Source organism: Cyanistes caeruleus, chromosome 1 (genome assembly GCF_971803275.1).
Source record: "Cyanistes caeruleus chromosome 1, bCyaCae1.hap1.1, whole genome shotgun sequence".
Lineage (NCBI taxonomy): Eukaryota > Metazoa > Chordata > Aves > Passeriformes > Paridae > Cyanistes > Cyanistes caeruleus.
This window is the reverse complement of record NC_141701.1, coordinates 42,269,719-42,293,480: the sequence shown is the minus strand read 5'-3', so window position 1 is coordinate 42,293,480 and position 23,762 is coordinate 42,269,719. Positions and strand designations below refer to the sequence as shown.

General features: G+C 39.1%; 1 protein-coding gene across 3 annotated transcripts in view; it reads left to right on the top strand.

Moving 5' to 3' along the window:
* The window catches only part of SPIDR (scaffold protein involved in DNA repair), a 194,405-nt gene that overhangs the window by 156,838 nt on the left and 13,805 nt on the right, over nucleotides 1–23,762 (top strand). For all 3 annotated transcript variants that reach the window (XM_086888531.1, XM_086888544.1, XM_023921152.2), the window contains 4 exons: nucleotides 10,404–10,562; nucleotides 19,681–19,768; nucleotides 22,086–22,229; nucleotides 22,324–22,383. In XM_086888531.1, coding sequence (XP_086744657.1) covers nucleotides 10,404–10,562; nucleotides 19,681–19,768; nucleotides 22,086–22,229; nucleotides 22,324–22,383 — 451 coding nt within the window. The remainder of the gene's footprint in view (nucleotides 1–10,403; nucleotides 10,563–19,680; nucleotides 19,769–22,085; nucleotides 22,230–22,323; nucleotides 22,384–23,762) is intronic.

The window sequence follows — 23,762 nt, the reverse complement described above, 5'->3', positions numbered from 1 at the left end:
CCCCCCATCCCGAGCTAAGAGAGATACGGAGAACAGCAAGGTGTAAGAAAGGAAGTGGAAAAGAGGTGATACCAGAGAACATTTCCTCCTTGTCTTTGTCTTCTTCACCTTCCACATTTTCTTCCTGCTGTTGTGTCATCTCCTAAGGATCTGCAGTTGATTCACCTCTCATCCGCATTCCTCTCGGATGATCCATTCCCTCCTGAAGGAATGTGTGATGGTGGTCAGCCACCACGGGGTTAAACATGAGGGTCTTTTTTGTACATGGGTTACAACTGCACCCTAAATGATTTAGGTTTATTGCTTTCTTCTCCTATGCCCAAGAGTTTCCCAGAAAAAGTAGAGACAGTAAGACCGCTACATTCTTCTCTTCTTTTCTCTCTTCTCATTCTTCCCAAGAGAGAGGTTTCACCAAAGTCTGTTTCCTCTTCCCTGCAGTCCTGCAGCCAGTGCCCACCCTGCTCAGAGCTGCAGCACCTTGGTGCAAGTTGGATCCTTCATAGATAGGACTGTGGACTGTCTGTCGATCTGGGGAGAAATTTGGCAGGCCAAACCCGCAGTCATGAGGGGACAGCCATGCTCTTCTTGTGCAGGTGCAGCCCTGGGAGGGTGGGGGTTAAATGACAGGGTGCACCTGGAGCAAGATGAAGTGCTCAGCAGCAGTCCTGTCCTAGCAATACTGGCTCTTCCAGTCGTCCCTGGAGGCACTCTGGCTCTTCCAGTCTTAGCTGGAGGCCATGGTGGGATAAGTGGTGGACTGGGGGAATAGTCCTTAGGCTGCTCCTCTGGGGTTCTGGCTGCAGATGCTGATAGCCTCCCTTCTGCAATGGGAAATAGCTCTGCTTTTTCCTGCTCTGTCACATTAGAGCTCACCAGAGTAAATTCAGCAACTGCTGCAAAAGATTTAAAAATAAATGCAAGCTAAATTAAGATCTCTAAGATAAAAACAAAACAAAATCCAGGAAAAATATAAAAATTTTGCATGTAAAATATTTTTTAAAAAATCTGAAAATCAGACTTTCACTCACATGAATTTACATTTTTGCACTTCATGACATCATTTGCACAGAAAATATAGGATCTCAGAGCTTGCAAAATGAGTAAAAATAAAACAGGGAAATATTTTTCTTATCCTCTTACAGTTTTTCAAATCATGTATTTTTTTTTTGATTATAAATAGCTAAATCAACAAACTTTACTGACCAGGGATGTTAAGCACACTTTCGTTGTTGACTTTTGGAACTATTTAAACTCCTGAGTGCTAAAAATTAAAATTCCCTCTGGGAAAGCTTGTAGCTTTCAGTGGACTTTGTTGAAGTCCCCAATAAGAAGTAGTTAATAGGGAGACTGTGGTGACTCCAGCAAAACAACATAATCAATTCCATCTGCTTTTCTGATTAATCACCCTTATTATTGGAAGTCAGGGACACCGTGAATTTGCACAGTAAGCATATATTTTGAAAAGTAGGATAACAGTTTGTTACCTTAGTTGTAGTCAATTAATCTGACTCCTCTTTTTTCCCCTCTCAGAGAAAACCTGGGGCCAGCCACCCCCTGCTCAGTAGCTGATCTCTACTCCCCAGGCACCCTGTGCTCCAGTGGCAAGGACAACAAATACCCTGATTTTTATTTATTTTTTTTTTTTTTTTCTGGTTTACCAGTTTTGCTTGTTCTTTTCAGAAACGGAATAGTTAAAAGGAATGAATAGAACATTCTGTTTGGGACTTCAGTTTTCCAAAATAAAATATGTAAGTGAGGGAAAGGTTTCATTCAGTTTTGGCATCGCTTTGTTAAGTCAGTTTAAGCCAAGAAAGATTGTTATTCCACACTGTTTGCTGATAGTAGAAAGTTTACATATCAAACTGCTTTTTTTTTTCTGGGGAAAAGAAAAAAAAAAATCCGTATGAATTTAGGGGACTGATCTCTTATTTGCTTTGCAGAAGAGATTGTTCTGTTAACAACTCATCAAGAAAGAAAGAAAAAAAAAAAAAAAAGATAAACAGGATTAACTGTTTACTTTAAGTGAGCTGAAGTCGGGTTGTTTTTCCGAAGAAGAACACAATGTACTGTTGTATCTGGTTTCCAGAGTGGTGTTTATCATAATTCCTCCTGCAGTGGTTGGTAGAGTGCTGGGAAGGCTCTCCGCCCACTCGCAGCTCGCTCCCTTTCCCTCTCCCATTGAGGCCTCCGGCCAGGACTGCGAGATGCAGAGGGCTGTCCTGTGTGATCTTTAGTGCCTGACATGAGCTGACATTGACCGAGAATAAAATAACAGGGGCCGTTTCCTAGAACTCTCAGAGGACTGCTGAGAACTGCTACCATAACTCTTGTAAACACACGGAACACACACACAAACACGCTCCCTCTCCCTCATTTAGAAACACACCTAGGACAGGCAGCCGCTAACACGGAGCGCAGGAAAACAGCGTGAGTGGAAAACACAACCGGCAGGCCCTGCGAGAAAGCGGAAAATTGCCTTTCTGCTGGGTAGGGAGCCCTGGCAAGATTGCACTTCTGCTTTTCTTCTTGGCTCTTTGCTCTGCCCTTGATTTTTTGATGAATGTTATACTTTTCTGCTAGTTCAGTGGGATGATGTGGCACTGACACAGCAGAGTATCTTACTGAATACAGCCACAGCTGTGTAAGAAATCCTGCAGGGTTGCTATATTTCATTTACCTTCCCCATGCCATAGAAAGTGCATGAGCAGTGCTATACTACCAAGAATACGATTTAGGATGATCTGTGCCTACTGAAATGGGCAGGGGGTTTTTAAATACTCACTGCATGTTAATTTTTTGTTTTAAAATAAAATCTTCCGGGATCCCATTCATGGTTCTCTGTGGTTCAGAAGTAAATCTGTATAATCCACAAACAATACAGTCTTGAAAGATAAGGGACCCCGGTACCACTGCTAGTGTTCTTACTTCATTCCAGACGCTGTAAAGCCCTCACTGTGGGTTTTGCAGGGCAAGTTGAGAGCTCTCTAAGTCTTGCAGGGTGAAAGAAATTAGTTGATACTGCAAGGAAGCCCTTCCTCTCTGGATACACACATACATATATATAGCCTCCTCCCCTAACTCCAATGGGATCTAGCACACATAATAGGCTTTGTGGACCAGCCCTCCCAGATACAATCGTGTTATTCAGCTGTTGCTTTCAGATCACCCTTTGAAGACAGGACTTTTATTCTGATTTTTACGTATAAGGAACTGAGGCGTGGAGGAAACATAGCGCAGCAAAGATGATGTGAAACACTGCCAGAACCAGCAACTGAATGCTGATTTTCTTGGAAAGGAGGGTGCTGAGCACCTTGCGAGAAAAGATCTTTTTGGCAGCACCCCACCAACTGTTGGAATTCATGGATGCCAAAACAATAATTACAAAGTCTTGAGATTAAAAAAATAAACAAAGAACCCCTCCTCAGATTCACAGATAAGTACTTGAAATGACTGGGTGGTAATTACATGTTATATTTGGAACATAATTTTTCTATTGGACATCATCCATAAGAAAGACTTGCAGTTTTCAACTGAGCCTGTGAGTTTCTTAAATATACATTTTTACTCTTGATTAGCAAATCGTGACATGCAGGAAAATAGTATTTTCTCTGAATTGTATACTGAAATAACGAAGGGGTTGTGATGGGGTTCCATGCTGAAGTAATGGTACACTGGAGAACCTGAGGAGTGTGTGCCTCATTATTTTTCTTACCAACTACAATTAACAGCACAGTGAATGAAGCAAGCTGGTGTGATCTGATGTGCTTGCTTTTTTGTTACCACTCAAAATTGGCTTTATTTACATAACAATCTCTATGGAATGGATCACAGCGGAAGGACCACAAATTATGTCTCATGGGACATTGAGATGCCAGGGGGATCTGGAAGAGGGAAGGCCTTACTGTTCCATTATGGCCTAGCCCTTACATAAACTTTTAGGCACTACTTAGGAAGTTATTTTTCCTTAACTCTCTGTGTCTTCCAAACCAGCTATCACTATTAAAATTGACTTACATGGCATAATTACTTTGGATTCAAGCTATGAATGTAGAACAACTTCATTATTCATTTTTGAGTCTGACATAAGCGAAGCTATCCATGATACTGAAAATATTTTTCAAATGCAACTCTGTAACTGTTTGAAATTACAGCTTAGGTTCTATATCGTGTTTGAGTGGTTGTCAGGAATGTCTTTTTATGGTTTTAGATGTTTTGTTTACTTTTGAGAGAAATACCATGTACAAACAAAACACACAGATCAGCAGTTTCATTCAAAAGTGCACTTAGAGACAGTGTCAGATGGAGAGTTTAAAAAGTTCATGTGGTGTCACGTGAAAACTTCATATAAGAAATGTTTTTTGCAGAAAAAATTGTCACGTGTGAAGCTGTGGTTGTCACAGCAAGTACAAAAAGCTGGCTTTCGTGCTGCACCAATTCCTGACAAGTTGTATGTAGCTCCCACCAGGCAGGTGGTGTTCCATGTTTTGAGTGGGAACGTTTGCAGTGCTCTGCAGCCCTGTTCTCTACCAGCACATTCTGCATTAAAAAGGTAGCTCTGCTGACACGCTTGGCTCATACAGGTCTCTTCCTACGCACAAAAACTGTTTCCCACAGAAGTGCTGCTTCTTCAGGCCACAGGCAGAAAATAGTAGGTGGAAGGATTAACATGAATGAAGAAATGGAAAAAGCAATCAGCAGGCAGGGAATCATGAAAGACCTTGTGGAAGTGGTATTTGATTTTCCAGTTTGTGTTGAACTATGTGATGATTCAAGGAAGTGAATAAAAATAAGCAACAGTTATCTTATAACCACTCTCACTCAATTTTTTAACATGAGTATAAAAACTGATAATGAAAAGCAAGGAAAATCCAAAATAAGGGACTTGGTATAGTTACTGTGGTATTTGCAAGTGTGTTACAGAAATCCTCTGTTAGGAGGTGTCTGCAAAAATAAAAGTTTCCTTTCCTGAGACCTGAGAGGCCTCTGCTACATATTTTCTTATTTGAGATGCTGAGATAATAAGACCAGGTAATTTCCCAGGTGGTACTCCTATCACGTGTGCAGTTTCCACCAATACTTCTGCCAGGTCCAGGACTCCAGAACTGCCTTTTTCTTTCTTTCCTTCTGAGCCTTTCCACAGTTGCCAAATAAAAACATACATGACAACAAACTGTACTTTTCAGTGATTTTAAACCTACATTATTCAAAGCAAATTATCGCTATTTTGTTCATGTCAGTGGTTCAAACCAGAGCATCAGGCTGGGCACTAGAAATGTCTGTACTTGGACCAGGATTTTTCTTCCAGCTTGACATTCCTCTTATAAACTGGAAAGGATGGTGCTTGTGTTTTCTTCAGCACCTGTGTGCCTCTGCAACCTGTGCAGGGAAGGAGATAGTTACCATCATCATTAATTTGTATTTGTAGCATTCAATCCATAATGGTGTTCTGTAGAGCTTCAGTTACTTTTTATTGACAGCAAACAGTATGGATTTTAAGCAGAAAACTCTAAATCTTGTATCTCCCCAAAGAAGGCTACAGTGGTTACATTCTTTTCAAAAGGGAGCATGAAGGAACTTATTGCATGTTTTTAATAGAGAAATCCTGCTAGTGTTAAAAGGGGGAAGATGGGCAGTTTGTCCCTGTGCTCTGATTTTTCAGTTACTGTATGGGTATGGTGAGTGCAAGGAGTTCAGAAGGTAGGGATAAATTAAACCCAGGTAGGGTGGTGTCCTGCAGGTTGCAATTTGAATCTGAGCCATATTAGCAGGAGTTAATCAGCTCCACCTTGAGACTTGACCAGACAAGTTGCTGAATTGGAGTTGTGTAGGTAGTGTTGTGCCTCTGGTGATGAAGGGAGAGGGGGTTTTGTTTGTGTGTGTTTATGTACGTGTGCTTTATGCCTCTGCTAGGACCGCACCTCACAGAGATAAGAAGTCCTCCTGACAAACAAAGCAGCAGCAGCTGTCTCATGGATGGTTAAGATAAAGAATGAGCAAATATCAGAGCTAATACGAGTCAATTAGTTCTCAGGCATTTTCCCATTCCCCCCTTTCACTCCCTTCCAAAGAAAGAGCAATAATGAGGTCTGTGCAGAGTGCTGCAAAGGTGGTGGGGTTTGTCTGGCTGTCCTGTCCTTTGTGCTTTACTGCACAGCTTAGCTGTGCATGGAGGAGAGCTGCCCTGGGCCACACAGTTGTCCTCCGACCCAAGGCTAAAACAATTACTTGTTGGTTAAGATCTGCTCATGACAAATTTCTGCTGTTTGTTTTCCCAAGACTCAGTGTCTGTGTAATCAGTCTGTTCTGGCCTCCCTGCACTCTCATCTACTCTGCAGGCAGATCTTCCTTTTCTTATTCTTTTCCACTAGTTGCTGAGGAGGCTGGAGGTGACCAAAAATGGAGAAGGTTTTCATTGCCCTTACTTCTCCAGAAAGTCAACTGCTTGATAAAAGGCAGCAGCATGGAGAGAGATGATTTTTTCATGCATAAAAACATATTAATAAAAGAAGGGCTTACCCTTTACCCATGAAGAGTGACTAACTGGGAGAAGGGCATGGCATTAATCCTGTAATCCTCTCCAGATTTCCAGTGGGAGACATTTTGTCCTAAAGATCAGCACAGTCATAGAAATAATGCACAGTAATCAGCCTCATCTTCCTCCAGCCCCCATCCTTGCTTCTGGCTATTAGCAAATTAGCAAAATCTTCCCAAGCTTTTGCATGAGACTTTCTGTGTCATTGCATTAAAAAAAAAAAAAAGCTAAACTCTGCCTCACTTCTTATCATTCCCTATCTCTGCCCCCTTTGCTATTACCAATGTGTCATACTTCACCTTTTCCTTAGTCTGCATCTCCAGCATTTATTCCTCTACTGGCTTTCCTGCTACTCCTCTCTCCAGGAGTGAATTCTCTGCTATTTTACATGAGACATTTCAGTTTCCCATATTTTAAGCTGAGGGTCTTACACAGGCTTACGTCCTGTTGTCCCAAAAATAAAGATGGCCTTTATTTCCTCCCTGCACAAGCAGCACTGATTAAATTGAAGATGTTGCCTGTCGTTTCTTTCTAACAGTTCAGTACTATGCATGCAGACAAGGCTTTGGTAAAGGTACGTTTAACCTTATTAACTGATACAAATCCACATTTTATGAAAAAAAGGCATTTCCTATAGATGTGCACAAAACATAAATGCTGGATTCCTGGGGGCAGATACTCATTTTGGCTTTGCAGCTTTTCTCATAATTTTGATGTGGGTTTTCATAATGGTAGTGAGGTTCAAAGGGGGGAAAAAAAGTAATGGGACAAGCTGTTTGCTTTAATCACAGTTAGACTGCCTGCTAAAAGTTAATTTGTGAGAACATTTGCTGTAATATGAGAGCAACACTGCAACATGGGAAAATAATCCAAATGCACTGTTCTTGGAATAAAGTGAAGTCAAGGGAAATAAGAAGGAAGTTAAGGTCATGAATCAATAGGCTCTGAATGCAGCTGCTACTGTCAGTGATGCTGACAGCATGTACAAAATCCATAGAACAGAACCAGTTCCAAAGAACAAGAGGGTAGTTCTCCAAGTGCATTGCTGAGTCTGTTGTGGGATGCAGCTGATTTCATGATAGTCATTAAGTGGAAAAATAAGTTGTCCCTCAAATACCTATAGCACTACAAGGTTTTGCCATCATGCATTGATACTGTTTTAAAGGCATGGTGAAGCAGGGAGAATGTGTTTGTGGACTTCTCTTCATGGTGTTAATCTGGGATATTTCTCTCTTAGACTGAAATTTGGCGTCTGAAGGGTTATTAATGAATTTCTGACTTCCAAGTGAGTGAATACAAACATTTTATTTTAAATGCATGTTGCAGAGAAACTGTGGCTACGTTTTGGACACTGTTAAATGCCAGTGTAGCAAATACAGTGTCTGTCTGCTCTTGTGTACAAACCTGACAGAGCAAAGGTACTTGGAATCTGCTGCTTTGTGTTCCTCCATGATGCCAATAATCATGAATGTATTCCCAGTGCGAATGGGAACACTACTGGTAGAAGCCTCAAACAACAGAGTTCTTCTCTGCATTGAGCATGGTCATAAGATGACTGTTCTCCTATCATATGACCTGAGATTCCTGTATGTGCTGCATACACTGGACTGCTGGAGTGGGAGCTTCAAAGAAAATACATCCTTGCCCAGAAGCAGTAACTCCATGCAACTAGGAGTTTACAGAGTTGATTATCAAGGAACTCAGATGATGCTGCTGCTCATGATGATTTGGCTACAGTATTTTTTGGTCAGATCAGTTTCCTGTCCTAGCCATTTATGTGCCACCGCAAAGGAATGGAAATCGGTGTCCAGGGATGCAGGGAGTTGAGATTCCCATGTTTGACAGAAACCATCTCTTTGCTTGACTTAAAAGGACTTGGAAAATGCTCTTTTAGTGACTGATGTCTTCAGCACCAACCAAGCTAGTTTTATTTGGGCAATTAACATGTCCCAGAGGACTTAATATGACCCTGGTGCCAGCTAGTCTGAGACTTACTTGTGTTCAGTTATGTCTCACTAAAGATATGAGAAATTCCAGTGATCAGTTAAGAGACTGCTGAACTGATCTGATCTGAGACACTAATTCAGTTGGCCCTTCTTGCTCCGAGATACAGAGGGCTAATTTTTCACAATTAACAGTCAACAATTTGTTAACATAGGCAGAACTTTGTTTTTCCGGTTCCCCTCAATCTGATTTTCAGAAACGTTCAGAGAATATGAACTCTGGTTTTCCAAACATAACAATATCATGGGGAGTTTCAGTCAAATCAGTTAAAGCTCAGGGGAGTTCTTAACTGATTGCAAAGTCCTAACATGGAAAGCAGCAGGCAAACCTAGTTCTTCTAGTTTGTTTTGGGTTTTTTTTTTCTGATGATGACTTCGTTTGTATGGGACCTTTGTAGCTAGAGGTAGGGGAAAATATGGGAGTCTTTGTACCCAGTCCTATCCCTCCCTGCTCCTCAAAACCAGCACCAGAATTTGAGAAAATGAGGACTCTTAGCTGGTGCTTGCACAACTGCTGATGTCAGAAAGCCTTTGGGGTTGTATCTTGCATCAAATGCAGCCTTCTTGAGTGTCTGAGCCAAAGTTAGACACTTCATCATGAGCAAGGAAAGTGTGATTAGTGTTCTTTTAAGTGCCTACTTTTCCATGTGAAGAAATGTGGATTTCTCCAGTGTAGGAGCTCATTTAATTTGAAATTTATTTTATAAAGATATAATGACTGCTGCTGAATGCTTTCAGGGTGCATGTACATTTTAGGATGTGTTCCAAAAGCAGTTGGAGTTGGCTTGCTGGGAACAATGGTGCTGCTCTGGGGAGGGTAGTTTTGGCATGTACCTTTGAAATGAAGTGAATTCTGCTGCCTAGTGCACCTCTGAGTTTTATTTGGAAACAAAGATGTGTGTGCTGCCCTCAAAGGTAAATTTTGTTTCCCTTTGAAAAGTTTCCATGCTTAACTGTCTCTTTCTGAGGCAATTAAAACCAATATTGTAGACAGGGGCCTCCTTCCTCCAGCCCTGCATGACTCATGCTATCGTGGCTGCTCATCTCAGGTGCAGAATCTTGTGAAATGTGCTTTTGACTATCTAAATGTATGACATCCACTGATTTTGCCTTATCTGTTATGACAGTACTATCTTCTCAAAATGCCATCAAGTTGGTTAAGCAATACTTCCCAGCCCTACAGCCCCTACTTCCATAGATTTTAATCAAATTGTTTGTTTAGCAGGTTCTTTAATTACCTTCTTAAAATAGCTCCTCTAGGCTTCATACCCAACTCTGAATATACCAGTCTCCAGTTTTATGTTGTTTTGTTTAGTTTTGTTCTTCTTTGAAGAAAAATTGATGTTTCATTCTTTTTTGCATCCTGAGGATTCTTTTTTTTTAAAAAGTGTGAGAAAATGTAATGCTTGCTTTGCCAGTCTTGGTGATTATTACTTGTGAAGTATGTTGCTTTGCTTACTTCTAAGCAGAACTTTTATATTTATAAACACACACATATTTATGTTTCTGTTGTTGTTCTGTCTTTGTTGTAGAATTCACCTCAAGTAAGGCAAAAATTCAACTTTCTTCGTTTTTAAGTACACAAGCCACATATGCATAGCAGTTAATTAATCTGATCCCCAGTGCAAGCCCTGTACTCTTTGTTTTAGTCAGGCTTCTCTGCTTCATGGCCCTGTTATGTCCTGAAAACGTACGTGAGAAAACCTTTAATGATGTTGGGTTTGTTTATTGATACGTTACTCAATAGGAATTCAGCAGATGCTGTAGAGGATAAGCCCTGTCCTGAAGTTTGTAATATCATTTTCAGAACTTTGCTCACTGATTTGTTATGAACAGATGCCAGTGAGTAATGGAGGAATGTTTTGCAGGTTATGCCTCCTTGTCCAGGATGCCTATGGCATGTTCAGTGAAGTGCAGCTGCAGTCCCTGAGTTCCACAGATGACATTGAGCAGTACTGCAGGAGATGGGAAGGAAAATCCTGCTGCTTAGCTGGAATGAAAATTTTGCAGAGAACTACAAGAGGAAGGTGAGAACAATTAATGGAAGAACATATTGCTTGCTGTGACGGGCAAAGATGAGCTGCCTTTTTTATTTATTTCTGTGACCAACATTCTTTGGAACAACTGAACCTGGCTTTGTTCAAGCAAATGTTCTCATTGCCACTTTTGGGGCACCCAGTTATGCTTATGCCAACCATTCTCCAAAATGAGCATAAACAAGCTAATGTACAAATACACACTTAGCAGAGTAAAGAATTACTATGTGCAATATTTCATAAAACATGAGTGTTTTCTTCCTCTTCAGTGGATTCAGAGACTTAAAAACTTTAGTTCACCTCACTTTCACTGCAGAACTTTTTCTACTGTGCTGCCCAGTATGGCTTGAAGTTTCAAGCACAGACTTTCCTTTAGTATATGAGAGCTTAATTCTGTTACATCTATATGGCTTTAGAACCACAATGTAAGTTTCTTTAAAAAAAAATAAAAAAAATCTTGCAAATCTTAAAACCATTCTTATTTTGGAATAGCAATGTCAACAACTTTATAGAAAAATTCCCCCAGGTAAGGAACAAATTGGCTTATGGCACATCTCAGATTTTGCTTATTCTGTGATTCCTGCTATGTTCTTCAAATAAAAATATCTTTAGTCAAGAAAAAAAATTAAATAGATCGATTATCTTTCAGAGTATCTTACTAAGGAGAGTGATACAATGTTCTCATGGGGACCTATATAAATATGAGTAGATTGGTTCAGTTCTCAACATAATTTATTCGTACAAGCATCCGATCTAGATAAGCCTTTGCTGTTAGAATGGCTATGGTATTTCTGCTGACACTTTTTTTCCTGTTGAAAAATGCTGTTTCATCAAAACCAGAATGTTTCATGGAAACATTATCTATTTTGGAGACAGCTTTGTTGGGAAGACTTTTTTCAGGTCCAGAGGGAGTGAATATTCTTTTTCTCATTCTCATTTCATGAAAACTTTGAGAAAGTCTCATTTTTGTTTCATATTGGAACAAAAACGAATTTCAAAGCCTTGAAATGTTTAGCAAAATGGAATTGTTGTTTTCCAGCCAGCTCTATTCAGTATGCTTTTCTTTTTATGTACTTGCAGTGTTAATTTTCAGAGCCTTTGGATTTCGAGCCTACTTGCATTTTTATGGATCTTTAATAACAAACACGTCTTCTTATTTAATTATTTTGCTGGCTTTTTTTTTTCAAGTTACATTTTTTCCAAGCAAATTAAATAATGGCTTTGGAATTCTGGATACAAATGAAGTTTTACAACTGGCTGCTGGTGCTTCCAGTACTCTGCCTAACTAATAAGAGACAGACTTTTCATAATGTAAATTCTGTTTCAAAGCAGCAGTAACTTACTTCTGGCTATTCTGAGGACCTTTAGAAGAAGCACTGCTGAAAATGTTGGTGGCTCAGCTGGAGCTGTGCTGGTGGTAACCCTGCTAGGGAACATTAAAAGAAAATGGGTATAGTGTAGCTTCAGGGACAGTGCAGCGGTTAAAACGTGATTTCATTGTACAAGATGGGTGGGTGGGGGAATTGTTCAGGGATTTATTTTTTTCTTAATTGTTTAAGCCTAAGTTCTGCTTTATAACTTTTTATTACTTTAAGTGTTTGGGACACATTCTAGGTGTGATGGAAACCACAGTAAAGCCATAGCTGAAATGAATACAAGGGAGTACTTACTCTCAGAGAGCATAATTAAGCTGTAGAACTCATTGCCACTGGATAAATGGATTTCCAGAGCCACTGGTGTATCTAAGCACATGATGGGTTATGCCTGTGAGTGCCCAACCTTGGCTTGCAGCACATGAGTGAGTAAGAACTATGTGGTCTGCCCTGCAAGAAAGACTGCTGCCGGTTTGGGTTGTTTTCTTTTTTCTTTTTTTTTTTTTTTTTTTTTGGAGAGCACCAATTACTTTTTGAAGGGAGATGGCTTTGAAACTTCTTGTTTCCTGGAGTCTGACAGTGGCTTTTAAAGTGGATAAAAGGGAAGAAAATGTAGGCTATATGAGGGAAAAGTAATGACTTTTTTTGTGTGTGCCTGTGAAGCACGTGATCTGGAGAAAGCCAGGAATGGCTAATAAGATCCCATATGTTCATGTTGTCCCACAGTCACTTGGATTGTAATCAGGGACAGAATGCTTCCTCAGTACCTCTGTGAGACACAGGTGATTTGCTAATAGATACAAGAGGTTCTCAAGCATTTTGCATCAATGGACCACTGTTATTGTTCAAAAAATTTTCCAGGCTGTCATCCATCCTCATCATCAAATACTTAATTCAGAGTACTGTTTGACATCATTCTGGTAAATGCAATTTTAAAACTGCTGTTGTTGCTGAAGTTTCATTCCAAGGGCGAAAAACCTCTTAGCCTACGATAAAGGGTATTTTACACCCAGGGGAAAACCCTGCTGAACACGTTACTTGATCTTTGGAACAGACCTGTACTGTTAAGGAGTGCTAAAGAAACTAAACACATTTCTTCTCTGATAAGAAAACACTTGTGTTCCAAGAGAAAAGTGGGATAAGAACTTACACAACCATGTCCTGTCTTGACAACAATCAGCTCTGTGAAAAATTGGAATGACAGTAACCTTACATTGAGAGAAGCACTTTTAATGTTGAATATTGGTTTTCAATATGTTTTGACAAGTAGTAGGGTCTCACGTAGGTCATTTGAAGGTCTGTTACTAATTGAGGTGGTTTTCAAAGCCACATAAAGCATACTCCCCTAAACCATCCCTGCAAGAAACCCTTCCCTTTGCAGTCCAGTAAAGGAAGTGGTGTTTGCAGTCCAGTTCCTAGCAATCCTGTCAGACAAAAGGACATGGCTGAGTCATGGCAGAGTTGCCATGGCTTGTTCAGTGCCTGATTTCCAGCAGTTCTTCTACTCTGTGAGCCTGTTGGGTAAAGTAGGAAGCAGTAGTGTGGCAACTGACTGAACTTGTGTGGTTCAGTATCTGTTTCCTGACAGCTTTTCTCTTCACCCTCTCATTCATACTTGTCACGTAACCTTTCCTGCAGCTATTCCCTGGACTTCATGCTTGGTATCAGCAAAAAAAGAAAGAAAGTACAGAGGTTTAAAGGGAGAAGACTGAAAAATATTAACTGAAAGGCTGCTGGTGGTGTTGTCTCCTTAGAGGCTCTGGTTCTCACCCTCACCCTCCCACTGCCTCATGTGTTAAATTCAGCCCCTTGAGGAAGAGGAAGTGAGATTTTGGGGGTGTGCTGCTAGAGGCAGGAATGCTGGTTGAGAATCCAGCTGCAGCACATGCAAGCCCCCTCTTTTAATAGGTCCTAGGCATGGTTCAGGTATGTCAGGTATAACCAGGAACTAAATGAATGCAATTAGATGCAGGAGCTGAGCACTCACTAAAATGCTTCAGGAGTAAATAACCTATAAATTGTCATGGTTCCTGCTTCCTACCAGAAATTCATTTCAATGATCTGAAATAATCTTTGGAGTTAGAGATCTGGCTTTATCAACAAGAAATACTGATTTATTTTTTTTTTTTTAGCCCTACCTGGAATTCCACACAGAATAATAATTTGATTTTGACAATTTGGGCTTTTCACCTGATTTTCCTACCATTGAGTTGTTTTACTGCTAAGTATAGCAAATGTACCTGCTTCTTTTTATGCGTTCTTATATGTTAGAAACATGAAGAGTTTCTCTGCAGCAGAGCAGAAAAGATGACAGCAATTTAAAAATGGAGGGGGCAGGAAGAGCACAGGGAATCAGTAAAAATTTTGTCCCCAGATTGAAAATGTGGTTAATAATCTTCAAAAGAGGAGGCAACTGCTGCATGTAGAGTACTAAAATCCACACTTGTGTTGGATAGGCTAAAACACTTTGAAGGATACATCAACTCATAAGCTTTGGCTTTTGAGCCAATATTTAATTCATGGCAGGCTGTACTATCTGTTGGGTTTTCCTCTACACTAAACAGGCTCTGAATATTGAGTTCATCAACCAGTGTTATGTTTTTCTGATAAATTTCTACATTTTCAAGTTGGCTTCTATTGTTTGTTATTTTAAACTTTCAAATGTTAGGCACTGAAATGTGAAATCTCCCTGTATGTGTATAGTGGTCACTGTTGTGCTTGAGGGTTTTCATTCTTTTCTATTTTTTTTCCATTTGAGTCACATACTTCTCTGGCCTCAATTTCTCTCATTTTTTTCCCTTTGCTCTTCACTGTATACTTTCTCTGCATTTTGTTTTGTCCTCAGAAGAAAGGACTGCTGCTAACTGCTGCACAAGTAAGTGTTTCAACCGCTGGACATTAACAGGAAATGTAATAGTAAGAACTCTCTGCAGAGCAAGGAGGTCATAACTTCCTTCCTTTGGTTTTCCCTCCTCCAAAAAGACTGCCATCTAAAAGATCCACCCACGCCTCTGGGTTCTGAGGTCCTGAAACACCTCAGTAATTTCTGTGGTTAAAAGTTGAGTGTCATTTAAAGCATAATTACAATAATCACATTGAAGTTTTGAATATTTGCATTATTTTTATATTAATTTCTATGGCTGCTTTTATATCAGAAATGAAGTTTTTTATTTCCTGAATTTTCTATTCTTTAATAAACATGGGCTGCTGATTGTGTCTTAGGGCTTGTGTCATTAATCTATTTAATAATCAGCATTGGAGAATAACATAGGCATATCCATATTGAATCAAAAGTAGTTCTATAGTATAATTTCAGTGGTTTAGTATAGTATGTGAAATTTCTAATATACTATAAAAAATTGAATTACTAAACTATTTAAATCATTCAACTATATAATTCCATATATCTAAATAAAACCTGGGTTGGGGGGGAAAGCTCAGCAGCCCTTCCTCCCTGTTTGTATTTTGACAAAGATGCTGGTTGAGTAGGCTCAGATTTTCACTTTGTGATTTTGTTGCTTTTATTACTCAAGAATAAGGAAATGTGGTGTTGCATAGTTTGTGCACTGCAAGATCTTAGTAGGTCAGTTAAAGGGAGGGAGAGAGAGAGCCTGCAGTATCAGCTTTGTATTTGGATTGCTTGTCCCTTGACAGCTGAAGCTTACGCAGTCTAGGTGATTATTAAGGAATTTCTTAGTTTTGCACAGTGGGCTAGGAATTGCTTTATTTTTGAGTTCTTAATAATTGAGACTGACGTTGCCAAAGAAAACTGTTTTGTTTCAGACAGAAAGTTTATGAAGTAGGAGAGGAGGAAGCAGAAAAGTTCCAAGTCCCAAAGTCCTCAGAGCAAATCTGTGGAAGATGTTGGAAGAGAATCCTAGCATCTTTCTGTTCCTTGCTGTAAACCTTACACATTTTTTCCCTGTTTGTGTGCCTTCTTTTTTCTGATATTGCTGGTATTTTCTCCCTCTAGTAATTTTCCCCTGAGCCTGTTATGATTATTAAAGTTGAAAAATCCCCCAAACTGTAAGCCGTATGTTAAAAGTTGGATCAGGCATGGCACACACAACGTTCTTGGACCAGAACTGTAGCTGAAACTTCATGCTTTTGAGAGAAATAAACAAAATCTTCTTATTAGGTTATGAAATAAGTTGCCAGGTCAGAATCAGTGAATTGCAGTTTTGAAAAATCAGAGTTGTTTGACTTTTGAAGCACAGCTTGTAGTACGAAATAAGTGGAATTTCCACAGGATCAGAAATGTTCTGGTAGTGTAAGTACTGGTTTATCAGTCATGTATTTAGCCTGTTTAGCAGTGTTATATCTTTAAAAATCTCTGCCTGATGTCTGGATACACAACAGGCAGTCTGCATTTATGAATACAGAGAAAGATATACTGAAGTTTTGCAAGGAAAGATTAAGACAGGTGTCTTTTGAAGACATTGCATAATAAAAATAATGAAGGACACCAAAATTTTACTTATTATATGTATGTATACACACATATATAAAATCTCATTATACATAAGCAAAGCTTGAAGATGTGGGCTTGTAGAAGAGAGGCGTACCTACCTGTCATAAATCCAAATTTATGTGGAAATCTTTACTGTAACACTCCATTGGAGTTACTGGTAGTCTTATTGTGTTGGTGTTAAACAGTGGAAGCATACATATTTGGAATGGGACAAAATTTGTTTTACCAAACACAGAGTTAAGCCTGGCGTGGAAAATAGTAGAGTCTGTCATTTTGAATCTCATAGATTTTTTTTTTGTCTTTCTCCTGCTATACATTCAGTCTTTTTTTTTCAAAGTTATAGAGTACTACAATAGAGCCCTAGTCTCTGACATAAAAGAAAAAAAAATGGTTATTCAAAATACTTTACATGTTCATTTTTCTTTTTGATCCTTGAGCTTGTTTCTTCTCACTTCTTATTCTGCTTTTCCTTTCTTAGAAGTCTGTCCTTTTGTGATCAATTTTTTTTTTTCAAAGTACCTAGTAATTACACTCTTAGAGCAAAATTTTAATGTTTTAATTTTGTCTTGTGTATCCAGAGAGGCTCCATATGCACATGGGAGCTAACCATGCCTCTTCACTGTAGCACAGAGCCAGCTGTTCATCTCTTGTCCTGACTCTATAGCTGAAGAAGGCTACACATATTGAATAAACTGCACCCATTGTTCAAATCAGATTGAACTGGAGTTTGAGTGTTACTTGGCCAGTGAAGGGAATTAATTTTATTCTTTCTGTGAGAATAATGATCTTCTACAGAGGAGGACACAATGTCTTTGTCATTTCTCCATTGGCAGTGCCCCCACTTCATTCTCCCTACTGCTAAGTTGAAGCCCCTAAGTAAAGAGAGAGTTATCTTTTCTGGAGGTGTATAAGTGGATGGAGCAATGAGGGAGCTCCCCAGCAGGGACACTGACTGATGGGATGAGAGCTCCAGGAGACAACATCCCAGCTCATAAACAAGGATCACAGCAGGATGTGATTTGGAACTTGCTAATCCTTTGGTTTGTCTCTGCCCTTGGCCTGACTGGTGTCTGAGAAGTGATGGGGCCAAGATGTTCAGGAGATTTACCCCACACAGCACTGATCCTCTGCCTGCTTGCAAACAAATACTGTCATTTACTATTAAGTGCTCTTAGTTCAAGCAGTAGATGGCCTTCTCCAAAAGGGCACAAAGAATAGAAGGAAATGTACCACATGTCTCAGATATTGTGACACAGAATAACAAGTTATAAGTGGGCTAAAGAGGAATGGACAACTTCATGTCCTTTGTAAACACTTAAAAATGCATATGAGGGATCAATGAACATGCAATAAACAACATGCCTTAGTTGCTCTAAGTTGATAAATGTGCAGTCTCTGTGCAGAGTTTGTGGTACATTTGTATCTGTGCTCCGACCTTGTGCCGTGGGTTGTGTGAGGAAGGTCACTTATGTAACTGCAGGAGTTTTACAGGAGGCTCTGCTCTCGTTTTGTAGCTCTCCTTTTTCATCTCCCAGCTAGCAAGACCAGTAAGTTCCTCTGGGCATTGGCCTTTCTGGTGTCAGATATCATTCTGTACAATACAAACCAGAAAATCTTGCCCCAGTCAAAGATTCAAGAAGTGGTCAGTTTGCTGTAAAGTATCTTTAGTACCTAGGGAATATTACTTTGTGTGTTGTAGTGTCATCACTGTTAAAAAACAAAAAACAAACCAAAAAAACCCAAACTAAAATTAAAAAAAGCCTCCAAACAACAAAGCTATCCCAGTCTCTCTCCTTTTACAGACTTGGAGATGATGCTTTGTAAGTCAGAGGGTCCCTTTCTGTAAAAGAGCATCACTTTTGTGTCTCTAGTCTGTTCATTCATGTGGAAATACAACTACAGGTAGCAACAATGTCTTTCTAGTCTGCCAGCTTGTTACCTGAATTGTGAACCTCAAGTTGTATTCCCCAAGATCTCCTCAGCCACAAAATTTCTTGCAGAGCTGGTCCAAAGGCATCACTATTAACACTGAATCACAGGCAGTGAAAAAGCATGCTGAGAAGCTCACTGTAGACACCCAAAGTCTAAGGATCCAGAGAAGGACTAAAGAAATGCAGAAATAAATAAGCTTAAGCAGAAGTGAGCTAAAAGCAGAACTTTAAAAGGAAAGTTTCCATGACCCCTTGAAGAGAAGCAGCATATTGCAACGTGCTTCAGCCCTGTAAACAGGGTATGTGGTTTCCTTCTAAACAGTTGGGTTTAGAAGCTAATATTACTTTTAACAAGTTTTGGACTTCCATTTCTTAGAGTTGTTTCAGAAATAGTGGTTTTCTTAATTGGAGGGACAGACAGTTTGGAGGCAGTGGGGGGTTAAAATCCAGATCTCTGTGCTTCAACTGCACAGAACACAGAACTGGGACAAGATAACTCAGAGCTTTAACTCAAAAATGCATGTCTCTTCAAGTTAGTTATCTGTAGCTGTTTCCCCTCCCTCAGCTACTTCTGCCTGTCCAGCAAAGATGTTCCATCAACTCACAAAGCAGCCACTGAACTGATGCAGAGTACAGCTTGGTTTGCTGAAGAGTGGTCAACATCTTACCTGAATGTAATAGGCTGTTAAATTTATGTTTGTTTTTTAAATCAAAAGTGTGAAAATTTCAAAGTTAATAAATACAAAGCATAACTGAGTGAGCAGCTGTGTAGGAAGGAGGTCGTTCTCTGCACAGGTACTTAACAAAATCATGCCTGCTGTTTCTCTGTATCTGATAATTGCTGACTTTCCTGAAAGCAGTTACAATCAGCTGTCAACAACAACAAAAAACACAGCAAAAAGCACAAACACACAGCACCTCCCAAAAAAACACCCACTAGAAATGAAGATGTTAGAAGCAAAACTTTTTAATAGTCAAATAGTTAAAAGCTCCTTTTTAAAAGTAGTTGTGATGATATCTGTGTCCTTCCCAAGCTGCCATTTACCCCAGTTCCCCTGAATTCTATCATGTAGCAAGCTGTTTGTGGCAAAGGATTAAACATGACTTGCTTGTCACTGGATGTGATACATCCCTTCCCTCCCTCTCCACCCGGCAGCAGAAGCGATGGAGATTTAACGAGACCAAATCAAAACCAGCTTCCAGAAAACAAATATGATTTTAAATTTTTTTCATAATCATGCAGTGGTTTAGATTACATTTCTTAATGAATCTTTTTAATATAATGTGTAACACTGGAAAACATTTTAAACCTGATTTTATTGGTCTCTTTGAAGGGCATTAGGACTGTTTAGTCTGATAGACAGTCTGTGGCCTCCAGCAGTGCCTGTAAGAGTTCCCGGACAAAGTCAAGACTCTGAAATGGTAAGTTTTGTTACTATGAATATGAATTTTTTCACTCACAACCAGTATTTTTGGTGGTGATATAATCATGTTTACTTTGGGAATCAAGACTCTCTCCCGCTTTTCACCTACCAAGTTTTGTTTTACTGATTCTGACAACCTCCCTGATTAACCTGAAGCCCTCTGGATCAGCAGCAGCTTTCCAAAATTGAGCAGTTAGCCCCTTATTAATATTCTATAGCTAGAATGATAAGATGTCCAGACAACTTCTTCCTCTGTTCTTGCAGGAGTAAAGAGATACTAGGTGTCATGGAGCCTGCTGAGAAATCAATATACAAGGATGTTAACTCGTTCTTTAAAAGCGCTTTTCAGCCTTAGGTTTGAAAACACTTTTTTAAAGATTAACTTCTGTGAAGACAGAGTGACTGCTGGAATCAAGTCTCTTACTAGTTAGAATGACTTTGACTTGTTTCATGTGAGGTCAGAAGGATGAACATGAAAGCAATTACTAAAGATTAGTAATTTCTGTGATTTTAGGAGGTGGGAAAGTATAGAAATGGATTTGAAGTATGTTACTATATATTTGCAAAGCTGAAATCACATCTGTAATTTTGCTTCAATTAGCTTTTGTCTTTGAAAAAGTGTTCTGTCACATCAAATCATTTTGATAATACCAGACCATTTGAGAAGCTTCTGGGTAGCCAAGTGCTTGGCCTTTCTTGATGTTCTTGTATAGGCTGTTCTTTGGGAATAAGTTAGTGGTATTAAAAATCTGTTTCAGGCCAAAGGAGTCAATATGGAAAAAAATAAAATAAAAAAAAAAAAGAGAGAGAGCTGAAAAGAATCAAGTTTCAAAACCAGGGAACATTGAAGATGGATATTAGTAGTTATTTCTAAAGTCCAAGAATCTTTCCTCTGCAATATAGAGTATTCTTTGCATTGTCCAGGGGTTTATATTTAACAACAGAAAGCTCAGACCTCAGTTAAAAATAAATTGAGACTGAAACTGAGTGAAATAGCTGTGCTCTCTTTGACTCTCCCTTTCATCAAAATATTGTGGAAGTCTCAGAGGAACGGATGGGTTTATGCATTAAAATACTGTGGGTAACGGAATGGGAATATCTATGGCTGAGGCAAAGCTCTTAAAGTCATTTAGTGTTGTAATGGCTCTTGTTATTTCTTCATTTTTTCTGTTTTATTAGCAATCTAAAAATGGAGGAACTTGCCATAATCATGTAATTTACACTTCTGCCATGGGTTTAATTTCACAAATAACCACAGCTTGCATTCTGATGCTCCACATTTTCGTCTGGGTGGAGTTCTTTCAATTGAGATGTGTTTTTCTTGATACAACCAGTATAGTTTTATGCACAGTTCTATGGAAGCAGTTTTATACATTGGTACATAAAATTGCCAGCATGAAGATAATGTTGTTGGGAAGTGCTCTGTGGAACTGATTTATTTTGAACCGTATATGCATTCAAATACCTTTTTTAATGCTGTCAGAGGCAAACAGAGTTTGGGTATCATTTTCCATTGCTTTTGTTTACCAGATTCTTTTTAATGGGTGGGCAACTGCCTTTAATATATTCATATTTCTTCTATAAAATTAAATGTTTTATTAACAACAAACGTTGCTAAAAGAGTGTTTTAGCATATTTGCAATAAAAATTATCTTCTAGCATTGTCTTTTCTTTTCTGAGAAGTCTTTCCAGCTTGGGACCTCTCTAAGTGGTGATTGATAAAGTTGTTACGTCATGGTACTTTTTAAGGGGAAAAGAAAAATCTGGCATACCACAAAGAGAGCAGTTCTTGCAGCTCTTGCATTCCTGTTCTTCATTATCTCCTTGTGCTGTCCTGGATTTAATTTGGCAGCTTTAAATGTTCGGCAGCTGTTTACTATCATAAAAACCCACCCACATGCAAAAGTCCCCAAATCTCAGAAAAGCAATGGATTTAAAAAAAAAACAACAAGCCAACCCTAATCAATGCATTCCCACCACGTAATAAAAATATGCAAAACAACAAAAAGCACCTTGAAGTAGTCACTGTGTGTTTGCCAGGTGTGCCAAGTTATGAGTCGTTTTTGTGATGAGGATCAATGTTAGATTATGGAAAGAATGATGCACACAATCTGATTTCACTTATAAGTTGTGATTGTTGGTTTATTAACTCAACTTCTACTTCAGAGTCCTTGTTATTAACCATATAATTTTGTTTCCCCATCCATCTTAAAATGTAAATTGTTTTGTTCATTTTGCCTATTATTGTAAAACTTGACTGGCTAAATTAAAGTGCCTTTTTTATGGTCACATTTCTTTTTCTTATTTTTTAATAGATGACAGCTAATCTTCCTCCTCCCAGCTTCTGTTACATTCTTACTGTTCAGTCTGGTGAAATACATGTGGAAGTGGATGAGGAAGAACAGATTTCTAATTTGTACCAGCCACCAGCTGTTCATGGTCTAAAGGAAATTCTTCGGGTAATCTGCTTTACAAATCAGATAACAAATACTTTTTACCACTGGATTTCTGGTATCACAGATGTCTCACTGCCTATTTTTGCGCTGTTTTCAGATTGATGGTTGTAACGAGCGGTGTAGCTTCTGGGCCCGAGTGCTCTACCAAAGGCTGCAGGTAATCTTTTTATTTAGCAATTAATTCAACATAAGATCAGCATCATGTTTATGTGAAGAAGATTCATCTTGTTTAGGGGTAACCCCAACGCCAGGATTATCTTTGAGAGCTGTGTGGGCAGAATTATCACCATGTCTAAAATGCTAAAGTGCAAGGTAAAATGAACTGCATTGCCAGTTTCAATGCCATTCAGTCTAGAAAGCCAATTATTCCTGAATAAATTGCTATCTAACCAGAGATAATACTGCACTCTGGAAAGGGAGCTCACAGGAAGTTTATTGTAAATATTAATTTATAGCTGAATGAGTGAATGACTGGGAGCAAGAAGCTCCTAGTCAGTTGGGTGTTGGGGGATAGAGTGGAACAGATGATGGTAATATAAAAATACATTTTTTCTCTTTTCATGCAAGTGTGTGGGTGATTTTCATTGACTTCCATAGAAGCCCCTCAGGCAAATGTAGCTTTTATGGTCCACTAAGTAGTAAAAGGGAGGAGTAAAAGGAGTAAAACTCTTAGGTAAATACATCTGCCATCCATACTGTGCCGGAAAGCTTACAATTATGTTTTATTTGTTTCTGAATGATGCTACAATGTTCTTTCAAAATGTTGCTAACTCCCTTAGTAGTTAAGGGAATTTTTTTGTTGCTGATTTATTTATTTTTTCCTGGCGACTGGATCCTCAGTACAGCCAGCACTGAATTCTAGCAGAGAATAATTTGCAATTGTCCATCAGCTCCACAAGAAACAAAGTGTGAATCAAAGCATATGAACCAAAGACAAAGAAATTCCAGAACGGCCAGCAAAATAGCTGGAGATGCTTCCCACAAGTTTGAGACATAAATTTAATTTAGGTCTTGCCCTTTTGCTTCAAAAGCCAATGAATTATGATTTAACATTTAGGCAGGGAGTACTTTTAACTGCTGAGATGAGGGGTATCTCATGTGTTTTCTCCATGCTAGTTGAGAATGTATCAGAGCATTTGCAAACATGCAATTAGGGCTAGCTGGATGGGATCTTTAGTGTGCCAGCAGGAAGATGGACACATACTTGCGTAAATTCCTATTTCCAAGAAACCTCTTCAACTGAAAAATGAAATAAAATTGAAGACTAGGGGCATCCTAGCCAAGCATTTTTGAATTCAGGAATGTCTACATATGAAATTCTGATGCGGGTTATCAGTATTCTTGTGTAAAAGCACTTCATCGCTGAATTAGAGAAAAGATGAAGCATGCAGCAACAGATGTGATTTTGAAGAATGGAATATTGAGTAGCAGAAAAAAAGGTCTATGGTTTTTTCCTTGCTCCTAGGAGGTTTATTTGTTGTTTTAATGGCTATTCCCTTGCTGAACAGTAAGCACTAAATTTTTATGAGTGAACAT